Below are 15409 nucleotides of genomic sequence, written 5' to 3' on the forward strand. Positions count from 1 at the left end.
AGCTACAGTGTTCTACAGTTTACTTATGTTCTCACAATTTCACACAGATACGCAAGGCACTTTACACCCCTCACCCTCTCTTACACTCTCCCTGTACTGCCAAACCTTTCTTCTTCCCAACAAGGAGCCCTCTTAGCTTCCTGGGTAAGTGTAACACTTACAATGGATGGATGTGTGCTGGTGCCGCCTGAATGAGCATGAGTCATTCACTTCAAGTGGGCAACTTACCAGTGGCTACAACACTGGGAATATGACTCCCTGTCTCCTAGCAACCATTAACTGTCTACAGCTCTTCAGAAGGTGAGGTCTTATGAGCTCCTCCCCCATCCACGATGGAATGTTGACGGGCCCCAGTCTTGTAGAGGTATTTGGTCAGCTACTATTTATCCATTTTTTCCCCCTAGTTTTTTTCTTTCTTGAATCAGCCTCACTATGTAGCCATGCGGGCCTTGAACTGGAGATCCTCCTGCCTCAGGCTCCAGAGTGCTGGATCACAGCATGCACCCCACAGCAGCTAGTTACATTTCTTTATCCACAGGGTTGAAATTAACAAAACTCTTCTTGTCTTTCACAAGCAAAAACTTCCCTTTCCATGAAAGCTGCTAGATGAGGCATCTGAATCAGTTTGTCTTTGTCTGAATACCGGAACCAGTGTCCACCTAAGAACTACCAGCAGGAAACATTAGGAAAAGAGAAAAAAGTGTGTGTATGTATGTATGTATACATATATATGTATATAAAATCTTCCTACTAAAATTTTAACCTAAACATTCTTGTGTAAGAAATATCTAACAAGCATTTTCCCTTCTAGGAACAGAACTTCAGAGTATAGTTCCACAATTCACAAGACGTCTACACAAGGAGATTCATAGCAATAAATACTGCTGTGACAAGCATGGCTGGAGAGATGGCTCAGTGGATAAGAGCACTGGCTGCTCTTCTAGAGGACTTGGGTTTGATTTCCAGTATCTTCTTGGTGGCTCACAACCATCTGTAATTCCAGTCCTAGGGAATCCAATACCTTCTTCTGGCCTTCTCAGGTACTAGGCCCATGTGGTACACAGACATATCAACAGACAGAACACTCATACTCAAAATAATAAAAAAAAAATATGCAGCCATGCATGGCACATAATTCCACAGAGGGAGAGAGTAGGGAAATGGTCAGACAGCGGTGCTCTCAATTCAGGATGACTGGGTTACACAGGACATCAAAGACAAGCAGAATTATTCATAAAAAAGGCATTTACAAACAGGATCTATGTGTTTGCCTGCATCCATATAAAGCAAGCATACATATAAAGTATCACCAGTACAAATACATGGCCTTCTGGATTTCTAAGTTTATTCATACAACATGACATTATCAATCCAAATGACATAATACATAACAAAATTTATTTTGTGTGTATGGGTGTGTTCTGTCTGCTCTATATGATGACAAAACGATACCCTAAGAGTTACACATTTGTGTGCTCATGGATGTGCTTGCCTGTGTGTACAGTTGGCAAGGTCAGAGACCGAAGGCAACCGTCTTCTTCGTCGCTCTCCACTGTACCTTTGAGACAGTCTGCCTGTGAACCCGGAGCTCACCAATTTGGCTGTACTGTCTGGCTGGAGGCTACAAGCGTGCTACCACACCCGGCTGCTACACTGCACGGGTGCTGAAATCTGGATTCAGGCCCTCATGCCAGTAACCCACCTTACCCACGGAGACATCCCCCAGCCCAAGTTACATACTTTTGGAAAGACATTTTTATGTAGTTATCACCAGAAACCATAATAGTCAACTGAAACCCCGCTGACCTACCTGTCCTCTGAGATCGTGAGAATGTTCATACGAAAAACTAAGTTATAGTAACTAATGTCTGAGCTAAAACTCAAAACTATCTAGGGGACTGTCAATGCAGACATACTATGACTCTACTATATATTATAAGGAAACAAAATCCCTAAACTCCAATCAATTATTTGGAATTGTAAAATATAGCAAGTTAAGCTTATGCATTTTTAGAAGATCATTAAATGATGAGAAAATTTCCTATCCTCTCTGTCACCGTGAGAGAAGAGAATTACTTCATCTGTTTACCAGCTGGGGTGAAGACAAAACACATACTCAGCTGCAGGAACCAGGCCAGGGCAATTCCTCTCTGACAGGACTTCTTAGTCGCTCCTGGCAGCCTGTCTACATGCACAGTCAAAGAACTGCTTTGAATAAATGTAAGCAGAGCAAACCAGATGGTTTATGTTGACTGTCAACTAGACAGGATCGCCTTGAGAAAAGCTTCTTAGTGTGTCTGTGAAGGGTTTCTACATGGACTGGGTGGGGCGCACTCTCCCTGAAGGGGAACAGCAACCTTGTGTCTGTCTGTGAAGGGTTTCTACATGAACTGGGTGGGGCGCACTCTCCCTGACCGGGAACAGCAACCTTGTGTCTGTCTGTGAAGGGTTTCTACATGAACTGGGGCGCACTCTCCCTGACCGGGAACAGCACCTTGTGGTGTCTGTCTGTGAAGGATTTCTACATGAACTGGGGTGCACTCTCCCTGACCGGGAACAGCACCTTTCACAGGCAGGGATCCTGGACTTGAATAAAACTGAAAGTGAGGGCTGGAGAGATGGCTCAGTGGTTAAGAGCTATGGCTGCTCTTCCAGAGGTCCCGAGTTCAATTCCCAGCAACCATATGGTGGCTCACAAACATCCGTAAAGAGATCTTGGGCCCTCTTCTGGCGTGCGGGCATATTTGCAGGCAGAATGCTGTATACATAATAAATAAATAAATCTTTAAAAAAACAAAACTGGAAGTGATCTGAATACCAGAGCCCCTGCTTTCTACCTCCTGAGTATGGACAGAAAGGGACCACTGTCTCTGCGGCCATGCCATCCTTGCCCTGAGGGACTGTGCCATCAACCTGCAAGCAAAAATAAACCCTCGCTTCCTCAAGTCTAGGTCAGGCATTTTATAATCAGGAAGTAACTAACACAAATATGTCAGGTATAATTCCTCTTCTGCACAAGTCTGGTATTTCGACGCCAAACTTTTCTCACTTCTACAATAGATTTTGACATTTAGCATCTTCATTACCACCTTAATTTTAATTTCTTGCATTCAAATTATATCAGTCAAAGCAAAACAGGATTAAAATCTTGAAGCTGCACTTAAAAACGCCCAATAATACTGATTATGTCCAAATCTGATTCCTCCAAAGGTTTCTCAGGATAGATGATGATGATGGGAGCTGGGACTTATGACCTCAAACCAGGAGCACCGTCCACCACCTCCTTTCATAAAGCCTAGTCCTGCTCTCGGGTACTCTCCTCGGGCATGGACCTTTCCACCAGCAGTCCTGGCTCCTATAAGCTATCTGTATCTTACTTATCAATAGGTCGAGTTGTTCTACTTTATTTGTGGAAGAAAAAGCACTGCAAACGTACTAGGATTCACAGTTTAATTAGACAATTTTTTTTAGGTTTATTCATTTTATGGTGTGTTTTGCCTGCATGTATGTTTGAGCATCATATGTGTGCTGGATGCCAGAGGAGGTCAGAAGAGGGCTTCAGCTCCCTTAGGATTGAAGTTATGAAGAGCTGTGAACCACCACAAGGGTGATGGGAATGGAAGCCATGTCCTCTGCAAGAGCAACAAGTGCTCTTAAACAATGAACCACCTCTTCAGCCCCAAGCTTTAAATTTTATATAATAAGTTTCAAATTTACATCTCCCAAAATAACAGAAGGGGAAATAGATGCTCAGACAGGTTATCTGATTGGCTTAATGATCACATGGCGGAAAAGCTAAGGATATAAATTGTTTCTTTGTTTGTTTTCTAATCTAGTGTTCCTTGTTACCTCAAACTATCTTAGGAAAATAATAGTATTATTATTGCTATTTTTTTGAGACAGGGTTTCATATATCCCAGATTTGATTTGACTCTGCTTAAGAAAGAACAACCTTGAGCTTCTTATTTTCCTGTTTCCACTTACTGAGTGTTGAGATTACAGCTGGGTGAGTTGCCACACCTGGTTTATACTCTGCTGGAGTTCATTCAGGTTAGGCACGCAAAAGAGTATTCCACCAACTGAGCTACCTCCTCGGCCTCAGGAAGGAATATTAGCAATTACATTCTCTAGCAAAACTGAATTCAGTACCAAATTCTATTTCGCTGTTTGTGTCTGTCATGTGTATGCGGCTCTGTGTATGCGCAGGGACCCGAGGACAACCTCCATGCTGCTCCTCGGGAGCCTTGAGAAGGGCTCTAACTGGCCTGAGCCTGCTGAGTAGGCTGGACTGGCTGCCAGTGACTTCCAGAAATCCGAGTTTCTGTCGCCACAGCAATGTGCCACTGAGCCTGGATTTTGTTTGAGTTTTTGCTGTTTTTTGTTTGTTTCTGCATATGAGTTCTAGGGATTAAACTCAGGACCACTGAAGGTAGGGCAAGCATTTTACCAACTGTGGGACCCTCCCCACCTCAGCCAGTCCCTAAATTGTATCTTTTAAAATATTTTCATTTTATTTATAGGTGTGTTTGGTGTATGTATGATATGCATGCTTGTGGGTTCAGAGGTCAATGGAGGCATGGTGTGTTCTGAGATATCACTCTCAGGCTTATCCCCATGAGACAGGGTCTTTCAAGTAATGGCCAGTAAGTGTCTCTACCTCACCCCAGCAACAGGGTTACACACGTGGCCACCCCTGGCCTTCACGTGAGTGCTGGATCTGAACTCAGGTCCTCATACCTAGGCAGCAAACACTCTTACCCACTGAGACACCTCCCCAGTCCTATTTTACTTTCTTTTTAAGAAATACTTGTTCTAGCCGGAGGGGGGGGGTGGCGCAAGCCTTTAATCCCAGCACTCAGGAGGCAGAGGCAGGCGGATCTCTGTGAGTTCGAGACCAGCCTGGTCTACAAGAGCTAGTTCCAGGACAGGCTCCAAAACCATAGAGAAACCCTATCTCGAAAAACCAAAAAAAAAAAAGAAAGAAAGTTGAAAGAAAGAAAGAAAGAAAGAAAGAAAGAAAGAAAGAAAGACTTGTTCTTATTTGTATTCATGTATGCCTCCCGCAGCCCCAACCCTCTGCCATGTGTGTGTGTGCCCTCAGAGGCCAGACGAGAGCATCAGATCCCCTGGAGCTGGATGGACTTGCAGGTGGTTGTGAGTCCAACATGGATGCTGGGAATCAAACTCAAGTCCTCTGTAAGGGCAGAAAGTGTTCTTAATTGCCGAGCCATCTCTCCAGCTTGTGGTTACTCCTTTTACTTGAATGTTGTCGTCTTATTTTTTATAATGTCTAAGTACTGAAGAATTTTGTGTGACAAGGACAAAGAAGGGCAGGTCGCAAAGAAATACAAAACTGTAGAAGCTTGTGTAATGAATATAATGTACCCATCTTTCAACCTCACAATTACCAGTGCAATCAACGTTTCAGCTCTACAACTAAGCTCACTCCAACCCCAGATTATCCTGAAGTAAATTCCAGAATGCATATAACTTCACTAACAAATATTTAGTGTGCATTGCTAACGAGTATTTTAAAATCATTAAGATTAAGCACTTGGAAGAAAGAGGTAAGGTTACTTGAGCTCTGGAGTTTGAGACTAACCTGGGCACATAGTAAGACCCTGACTCAAAACCGAGAGAGAGAGAGATTATTTTGTCATACCTAAAATTCTCTAAAGTCAATCAGAATTTTTTAAAGTTTAGAAATGTGTTCTAATTTTGTTGTTAGCGTTCATGTTCCTAAACAGGTGTAAAATATTTCCTGATGTCCCCTGGGGGGAAGCTTCCTCTGTTATCAAGGGAAATACTCCAAAGTTGCTGTCACTGAACTACAGAGATTCTTATAGACGAGGAATTCTACAAGGAAGGAACCAGATGGCTAAGACATGGCATGCTAAGTATTTACTGCAGAGGAACCTGTAGCAGAGGAACCTAGACTAGACCAACCTAACACAACACATCACATCATGACCGGAAGCTGCACACAGGCTACCCTCTACAGGATGCTGTGTTACAGCACGGATGGGGCCAGGTGTGCTCGGGATGTTCACTACTGTGACAAGTCTTTCCTTGGAGAAGTCCTATAGCAATGTGCAACCAGGTCTGACCTGTCACGGAAAAGGAAGAAAACTACGATCTCCCTACAGGCAGGGATCCAATCTTTTCCTCCTCATCTGCAGTTCTACTGTACCACAGGGCATAGCACTCACAAGGATCAAAAGACAGATAAATGTGTTCCTGGTTCATCTGATGGTTACATTCTACAAAGTTCAACAGGCATGCATACCAAATGAACGCTAGGCAACTGTGCTGCCCTGAGGCGCTAGCAATCAGAGAAATAGGGGAGAGGTAAAGAAGGACAAACAGCCCTTCCACCTAATGACAGTTTGTGCAGGTCACAATCTGAGCAAACTATCAAGCTTAGGAAAGGTTTCCATCGGGGTCTCTGGGCTAACTCTTAGGCATGAGTAGAAGGAGCTAAACCAAGGCAGTAGGAAGGGGATTCAAGTCACCATGCACAAGCCCAAGCTAAACACCGAGCCACCGAGCAGCACAGTGCACAGTGTGGATGGAGAGCAGCACAGGGGAAGCGTGAGGCCCAGGCGCAAAGGCAGAAGGCGGAGCGGCTCACGCTGTGCTCATCTAGGCATCTAGGGGCCGCCCGGGACTGCACGGTGAGCTGTTTTCACTGAGCTCCCAGTGGCAAATTTAAGGTGATTCCTGGAAGGTAAGCGTGGGTCATGTTGGGAGGAAGGAGGGAAGACGCTGGGAACCTGGACCACTGCAGGGCGGGAAAGATGCAGGTGGGCAGAAGAATCTACGGAACACTCAAGAGATCACGCGGCAGTGCTTCCCGCAGGACTGAGTACGTGAAAAGACGAGAAGTGACCTTTCAGGTCTGGGAGGATATAGCCTGGGGTTTAGACGGGAGTAGCTTGGCCAAGGTTGAATGCCTTCCATTCTCCTTTATTTGAAAATATTCTTGCTTTTTTGAGACAAGGTCTTACTCTGTAGCCTAAACTAGAAACCAGTATGTAGCTCAGGCTGGCTGGACTCACAGCAAAACTCCTGCTTCAATCCCGAGTGCTGAGATTACAGGTATGAGCCACCATGCCTTGCTTTACTTACTGTATATGTATGTGTGCATACACACACCTGCATACATGTACCACTGCATGCCAGTGAGGCCAACTGCTGAGAGTCAACTCTTTCTTGACTTTCAGGGCATACCATGGGGTTAAACTATATACCACGAGATTAAACTGTATACCACGGGAGTCTGAGTGCTGAGACCATTAGCTCAGCTGCAAAGCACTTGCCTGCCACACACAGGCCATGAGTTCAATCCCCAGTGGGAGAGAAACAGAGACAGACACTGATTGGAATTCTGCTCATCACTAGGAACTTCTGGTGTCTTTCATCCACATTATTTTGAGGAAGAATCTACTGTTACATCTGAGTAATGGTTTTATGGTTGGACCAGCACTTCTAGAATAACAAATAACAGAAATATGCTTGCTTTACTCCTATCAGACGAGCCATTAGTGTTTTCTTACTAACTACTGAGCTGGCTGTTGATTTGTCATGTTTAGAAAGCACCTACTCACTCCAACCTTCTCTAGCCTCTCTGCTCTGAAAAGCCAAGCAGAAAAGTCAGCTGGTTCAACCACTACCCACGACAGTCTTAAAGCGGATTCCCTTTTCCTATTTATAATGCACAAGTTACAAAATAGAAAGCAGCTATTCACAAGTTCCCACAGAGAATATCAATAAGTTTTGGTACATATGGTCTCTACCGCCATCTTCCCACAAAAGTATACAGAAACTTACCACCACCACAAAACTGCATACAGAATACACAAAATTTAGTTGGTATGTTTTGAGAATTTTGAATTGAAAATTGAAATGGACAAGAACTAAATACACGTCTACACAGAGAAGAGCCACACACTCAGAGAGCAGCAGTCTTACCTGTAGCGAACATGAAAAGAATGGTCTTCCCTCATGCTTAGCAAATTTCCCTCCATCGAGTCATATTATAAGCTGAGAAACGTGAAATTACTGTCTCCTGTCCAGTCCAGGTCTTTAGAGCGCAGAGGAGTTTGCAGACTGTCCGGTTAGTACATTAATGAGTTGGTTAATACATCCTAAGCTCCTGCTTCTTCTTTATTAATAATGAAAGGAGGTCAATGTCAGGTAGCTTAAAGGTGCACGTGTGTCCCAAATCCTTGCGCCTCTGGCCCCTTCCGCAACATTTCTGCAAAAGGAATACAAGATGCTTTGCTGGAAGTCCTCTTTCCAAAGATTAACCTGCAGCCACTTGAGCTGTACACGATCCCACAGCTAATGCCATTGACCGACCGCGGGTCCGGCCAGCCACTGCAGACACAGCCAACAGCGGACAGCTGGACTGCCACCGCGGAGATTAGCAACAAGGATGTGACTCAGAGGTTTGCCTGAGAACTGCACTTCAAATTTAACACTGTTTCGAAGTATAATCATCTTACGGAATTATTACTAGCAATCGAGCAAAAGCAATGTATCAGATCAATACTTTAAAATAAAATCATGATACTTTGAGCTCTTAAAAGCTGCTATAAACAAATCAAGAGTCCAACACCTATCTAAATAAGTCAACTAAACTCTATCGACCTCTTTTCAAGATGATACCACACTGGTAATTAAACTATGTTTGCATTCATTTGCTCTGAGTATATTTAAGTCCTTTAAAACAGTTGCATTAATATCAAGTAGGTACAAAAAGAATTTAGGAAATACATATGAAAGAGAAGGAATGAGAACCAAATATTTAATTAAGGCAACTCACAACGTGCACCCCACTACCCTGAGACTCTCTTGGATACCCCAACTTCTCCATGCGTTCATGTCCTCTGTCAGAGGTCTCTAAATGGACCATCATTCTCTTGCTTATCAACTTCACCTCAAGTGTGCACACGGCCCTAAGCAACAGCTTTTTACTTTCTAAGGTTTTCTTCAACACTGTTTCTGAGATTCACTTAAATCATTGCTGCCCGTAGCTACAATGTGCACATTTTTATCTCCATTCCACTCTCCATTATATAGCAAGCATATTTTTCAATTTTCTGTTGATAGGCATTTGTACTGTAAACATTTATACTCCTATTCTTGCTATTATTAACTAAATGAACTGTCACAAAGACTGGTATTCATAATCTGATGCACTAGCTAGGCAGCAGAGTAGATGTAGGTAGAAAAATAAATAAACAGAAGAAAAGGTTGAGTGCGAGAGGGAAGCAGAAGAGCGGCTCTAACGGACGGACGAACAGGAGCACCAGAAGGAAAGAGCAGATACAATCTAAAGGACGAAGGCTGAGCAGTTTTCAAACTCAGAGGCACCAATGGGCAGACAGAAGCAGCACAAGTCCCAACACAGAGAAGGTCCACGCCCAGACACAGCCCAGAAATGAGCGCATCAGATGAAACTGTAGCCTTTATGGCAGAAATTAGGAAACAAATAAGCAAAGATGTAACTGTAAAGTCCTGAATCTCAGCGCTGTCAACAAGCCTGTACATGTGAGACTGCTCAACATTTCACGGCGTTTGCAAAGCAAACAGCTGCTGCCTGTTCTCAGTCCTACTGCAAGGCTGTCTCCTAGTTTATGCGGTCTTCATTTCTGCACCTTTGTCTGGGCTTTTCTCCACACCGCCATCTACAATCAAGCCTAATTCTTCTCCCATCTAACATCCTGTAAGTGTCACCGCTACAGCACAGTCCGACCATAAATAATGAACAAGCCTTTCTGTCGTGCATGCTGTTAGCGCAGAGAGAGGTAAAGGGAGGGGGAATCAGCCTTGGGAGACTGTCAACGCTGCCTAGAGGAATGAGCTTTTCACATAAGCCACCAGCTTGGCATGTACGGAACATACAACACTGCTCTTCCTATTCCTTCTCTCGCCCAATAAAGGAAGCAATAACTTAAGGCTGAAAAGATAAGGTGCAGCTATTAACCCAACAAGCCTCTTCCTCTCATCCTGCCCACCTCAATCCCATTGTGTACTTTTCTCCCTTTTAAAAACATGACTGAATTAGTGTAGACACTCAGAACAATCGCTCTGAAGGGCATCCAGACAACACAAGCAGGTAAATCGGCAATCAGTCTTCCCTATTCATTACGACATCTGGCCAGTCATTCACAAGAGAGGCACAAGGAAAGGTATTAGATCTTGTCCTACTTAAAGTTGCATTTAAATATTGTCTACGAGATAATCGCATTCCAACTTTTACTAAGATGTGAGCTTCATGTTGTAAAAATGTAAGATGTTTACATGTTTAATTAGCAAACGTATACCTTATCCGATAAAAACTGCAAACAAAAACTACATCAATTGATTCAGTGACTGGGGAACTGATTTGTTTGTTTGTTTGTTTGCTTTTTCCAATCTAGGATCTCACGTAGCCCAGGTTAGCAAATTCCTGATCCTCCTGCCTCCAATTCCCAAGTCCCGAGAGTAAAGGTAGGTGTGCCCCACCACAAAGAACTCTGAAGGAAACGGTCAACATGGTTTTAGTATTCTCAAATTTATTGCCCCAAAATTTACTCTCTGCAACAACTGGGTAGCATTTTATTCTCTCTTCTCTTTCAACACAGGTCCTCAACACGCCACACAAATGCTCCTGCATCTGACGTCTTAAAACTGCTCATTGGGCAGACAGCAATTCTTAAGCTTTGCTGCTCAACCAACTTTGTAACCATGTGTTCACTCTGTCCCGTACTGCACAGCTAACAAATGGTTCATATCCAGCACCACATTTGTGTGTATGCAGGTTTATATACAGAAATGCTAGTAGGATATGTGTATTATAAATACACACATATAGCAACATTAATTACATTCACATTATTAAATTGTTCATTAGAGTAAGTTTTTTGTCTTTTTTGTTGTTTTTCAAGACAGGGTTTCCCTGTGTAGCTTTTGAGCCTGTCATGGAACTTTCTTTGTAGACCAGGCTGCTCTCAAACTCCTAAGAGATCTATCCGCCTGCCTCTGCCTCCCGAGTGCTGGGATTAAAGGCGTGTGCCACCACAGCCCGGCTAGAATAAGATTTTAGTGACAGAAACTGCAAATGAAAATGAGAGCTCGGAGAGACCAGTGAGAAGTGGTCAAGTTTCAGTCTCAACTTCCAGTAAGACCACAGCTAATAATTTGCAAGACACATTTATTCTCCAACGAATTTCCCAACAATGCTCCAAAAACCAAGGTCGGCAGCGGTGGCGGCAGGGGTAGCATGCTTGTGTCTGACCATAAAGAAATAAAGAAAATATCCCAGAACTGGCCGAAGCACACAGGAAGAAGTGGCATAGGACTCTTGGATTAGAAAGTCACACAGGAAAACTCCCTAGACACAGCCAGTGGACTTTAGGTATCGTCCACAGCATGCAACCAGTGCAGACTGGAAATCCTGCCTCGGTTCACTCCACTGACAGAGTTCTCAAACTACACCATGGGGAAGGGGAGCCGATGGAACATAGCTACGCTTTCCACTTCTATACGAATTTATCTATACTATTTGCTACTGACTCCAACTTAAAAGACAGTAACTTTTAATCTGCTTCTTTTAAAGGTCTACATAAATGCAACAGGAAAGATGGCCTGCTGGTTACCAGCACCTGTTGCTCTTGCAGAGGACCCGGGTTCCATTCCCAGGACCCTCATGGCTCACAACCACCTGCAGCTCCAGTTCCAAGGTATCTGATGCCTTCTGGTTTCTGCAGGTACCAGACATGCCTGCGATGCACATACCTACATGCAAGCAAAACACTCATGCACATAAGTAAATCTAAAAAAAGATGTACACGTATCGGCAGCACTCACCAGGTAAGCTGTCTTTCTTCCCCCACCTCAGGTCATCTAAACTCTTTACATCTTTTGCATTCTATTCGTTCTCTCTAACATACAATGAACATGCAAATTCCTTAAATCTCCTTAGTTATAATATTTCATGTTAAATACAGCAGCCTTTCATCAACGTGAACAGGAATAAGAATGAGGAACAAACAAGAACAACTCAAAGCAAGGCCCTGCTATATTAGAATTCAGAGTGTAGGCGCTAGTAACGCAGGCTCATCATGGTAACTATGGAAGAAATAAAGCAGATGCCAAAACAGCCACCTCTAGAGAAACCCTACCCTAGGTAAACTGGTCATTTTGAGTCTAATCATGTGCCTGTGAGTGGAGTCTAACTCCACTCCGAGACCTCGGTGCTGAGGACTGAATCTGCAGCCTAAGGCAGGCTAAGTAAGTGCTCTGCCCTGGAGCTACATCCTCAGCTCCTCAAAGTCTATTTCTATTCCAACTCTATTCCAAAGGTAAGTGGAAACCAGTTAGCAAGTATAAGGAATAATACACACGACATTAAGAGGACAGTAAATGTAGGAAGTTGATTCACAACCCCCACACACACACCTCACGGCTAGAGAAATGGCTCAGCACTTGAGTCTATATTGTTCTTGCAGATATGATACAAGTATGAGTCCCAGCACGCCCATCAGGGGCTTACAACCACTTGTAACTCTGGCTCTAGGACAGTGGTGCTCGACCTTCCTACTGCTGCAACCTTTTAACACAGCTCCTCCAGCTGTGTTGAACCCCACCATAATAAAGTTAATTTTGTTGCTACTTCACAACTGTATTTTAGCTACTGTTACAAATCGTAATGTAAGTATCTCTGTTTTCTGAAGATCTTAGGTGACCCACATGAAAAGGGAGTCACAACCCACAGGTTGAGAACCACAGCTGTAGGAGCTCTGAAACCTCTGACCTCTAAGGGAACCTGTAGTCACACGCACACATGATTAAAAACGAAATAAATCTTAAACTCTGAATTAAAAAACTGTAAAACAAAAGAATGGGTTGTTAATATAGGGGAACATAGAAGGATATTTGCCAGGGCTGGAGAAATGGCTCAGAGGTTAAGAGCACTGGCTGCTCTTCCAGAGGTCCTGAGTTCAATTCCCAGCAATTACATGGTGGCTCACAAATCATCGATAATGAGATCTGGTATCCTCTTCTGGCAGAACAATGTATACTTAGGAGAAGAAAGAAGAAGAAAGAAAAGGAGGAAGAGGAGGAGGAGGAGGAGAGTCAAGGCAATAGTTAGAGATTCCAAATGAACCCAAAATTCCAAATGAGCACACCAGACAAAAGAGTATCTGAAGTTAATTCATTTAATCTTATCCAACAGGCCAAAAAGCATTGTAATTCATTCAAATGCATCTAAAATTAATTCACACGAGTCATGATAAAGAATACATGAAAGTAGACCATAATCCCAAACTATTTTTAATGATTTACTTTTATCATTTTTATTTATGCATGTGTGAGTGTACGCAGTTGCTGTCAGAGGCCAGAAAAGGGCATTAGATCCCCTGGCACAGGCTGGATACAGGTTGCTGTGAACCAGGCAATGTGGGTGCCAGGAGTTGAACTCTGGTCCTCTGGAAGAAGAGCAAACACTCTTAACTGCTGAGTCACCTCTCCACCCTCCTCAAACACTTTTTATTCTTGGCTATTTCAAGGGCCCTAGAACCACTCCACTTTGATACTAAGGGCTAACTGTATAACCTTCTTTTCTTTGTCGGGCAAACATTTCTATTTTTTTCCCATCATATAAAGTTAAAAGGACTCCAGCTGCCTGAATTGCCAAAACGCACACATAAAATTTCAAAGTAGCCGGGCGGTGGTGGCGCACGCCTTTAATCCCAGCACTCGGGAGGCAGAGGCAGGTGGATCTCTGTGAGTTCGAGGCCAGCCTGGTCTACAAGAGCTAGTTCCAGGACAGGAACCAAAAGCTACAGAGAAACCCTGTCTCGAAAATAAAAAAAAAAAAAAATTTCAAAGTAAAGGGACACAGAACACCTGCACTCTAACAGAAAGGGGTCTGAGTATGTCAAGCCTTCACCCCAGCACTGTCACCAGCAGGAAGGAGGCCCGTGTTGGAGTCAAATTCTGCATGGCACCATTTTAGCATTTTAGGGTTTAGCAGCACTTAAGTCAGAAAAAAATTAAAGACCCGACTGGGACAATAAAGCTACACTTTCTGTATCACACATGGAGTCAAACTAAATTACTCTGATAAAGACTAATCAAAAGCTGCTGTCTTTTGACTACAATCTTTAGCCACTGTAACAATTTAATAGAGGGTGAACTATTTACTTGAAATCTTCAATGTCAAAGGAAGGCTGTTTTAGCAAGATTCTAGTCTTCGTCATTTTTTTCTCTGACACAGTCGTTACTGAAATAAAAATCCTGCACCAAAAGATTTATTTTTATGTGTAAATGTCACATGGCTGTGTGCACATATGAATGCAGAATTGTGTACTCTCACATGCATGTGGAAAGGTCACAGGTCATGATGGATTATTTTCCTCTATTACTCTCCATTTTAAATTTTTGAAACAGGGTCTCTCACTGAACTTCAATCTTGCCACCTCAGCGAGGCTGGCTTGCTGGGCAAACCCCCATGACCCTCCTTGCATCTGCCCCACAGTGCGGGGTTATGGACACAAAACCCCAAACCCTATTTTGTTTTGTTTATTGTGCAGTGGAAGGGAGAGCTGGGGGGGAGGGAGTTGAGACAGGATTTTCTGTCACCTAGGCTACCCTTGAACCCCGATCTTCTTCCCTCCTACTCCCATGGGACTGGAGCACAGGCATGTGTCACCAGGATTTGTTTCCAACACGATTACAGACAAATATTTAAAGTTACAAGTGTGTTAGGGCTGGCGGTTGTTAGTTCAGTGAAAGAACGCCCAGCCAGCACTCATGATAAACTGTGTCTGATTCCCATCACTGACGGTGGGATCAAAGACTATGAAACATGTTCAAATAAAAGAAAAAGGCTTTATACTAAATATGTTCATGGCAGTAAAACTAATACTTCCCCATTAGTTGGTTTTATTTCTCATCATATTGAACTCCAGAATTTAAATTTTTCATTTCTACCAAAACTATTTCAAATAGACATTATCTTTTAACTCCATTGGAGATGGAAGTTTCTGTCCAGCCCGGTCCTGTAGTCATTCAGTCCCCCAAAAACATGCTTATATTAATTATAAACTGTTTGGCCTATTAGCTCAGGCTTATTATTAACTAGGTCTTACAACTTAAATTAACCCATAATTCTTGTTTATGTTTGGCTGTGTGGGTTGGTACCTTTTCTCAGTACAGCATTCTCATCTTGCTTCCTCTGCATCTGGCTTGCGACTGACTCTCTGCCTTTCCTCTTCCCAAAATTCTTAGTCTGGTCACCCGACTACACTTTCTGCCTGACTACTAGCCAATCAGTGTTTTATTAAACTGAGTGACAAATCTTTACAGTGTACAAGAGCATTTCATCAATAAAATTAACAAGCTTTCAAAGTATTGG

The 15409-nt window shown here is 43.2% G+C and overlaps 1 protein-coding gene across 3 annotated transcripts in view; it reads right to left on the reverse strand.

Moving 5' to 3' along the window:
* Nucleotides 1–15409, reverse strand: part of Gpsm2 (G protein signaling modulator 2) — a 42973-nt gene that overhangs the window by 22425 nt on the left and 5139 nt on the right. For 2 of the 3 annotated variants that reach the window (XM_050120943.1, XM_050120944.1), the window contains exon 2: nucleotides 7972–8257. The exons of the other annotated variant lie outside the window; for it this stretch is intronic. In XM_050120943.1, the coding sequence (XP_049976900.1) occupies nucleotides 7972–8027 (56 nt within the window). In that variant the 5' untranslated portion in view covers nucleotides 8028–8257. The remainder of the gene's footprint in view (nucleotides 1–7971; nucleotides 8258–15409) is intronic. 3 annotated transcript variants of the gene reach the window in all.

Source organism: Alexandromys fortis, unplaced genomic scaffold (assembly GCF_014885135.2).
Source record: "Alexandromys fortis isolate MF-2015 unplaced genomic scaffold, M_Fortis_MF-2015_v1.1 scaffold_176, whole genome shotgun sequence".
Classification (NCBI taxonomy): Eukaryota; Metazoa; Chordata; class Mammalia; order Rodentia; family Cricetidae; genus Alexandromys; species Alexandromys fortis.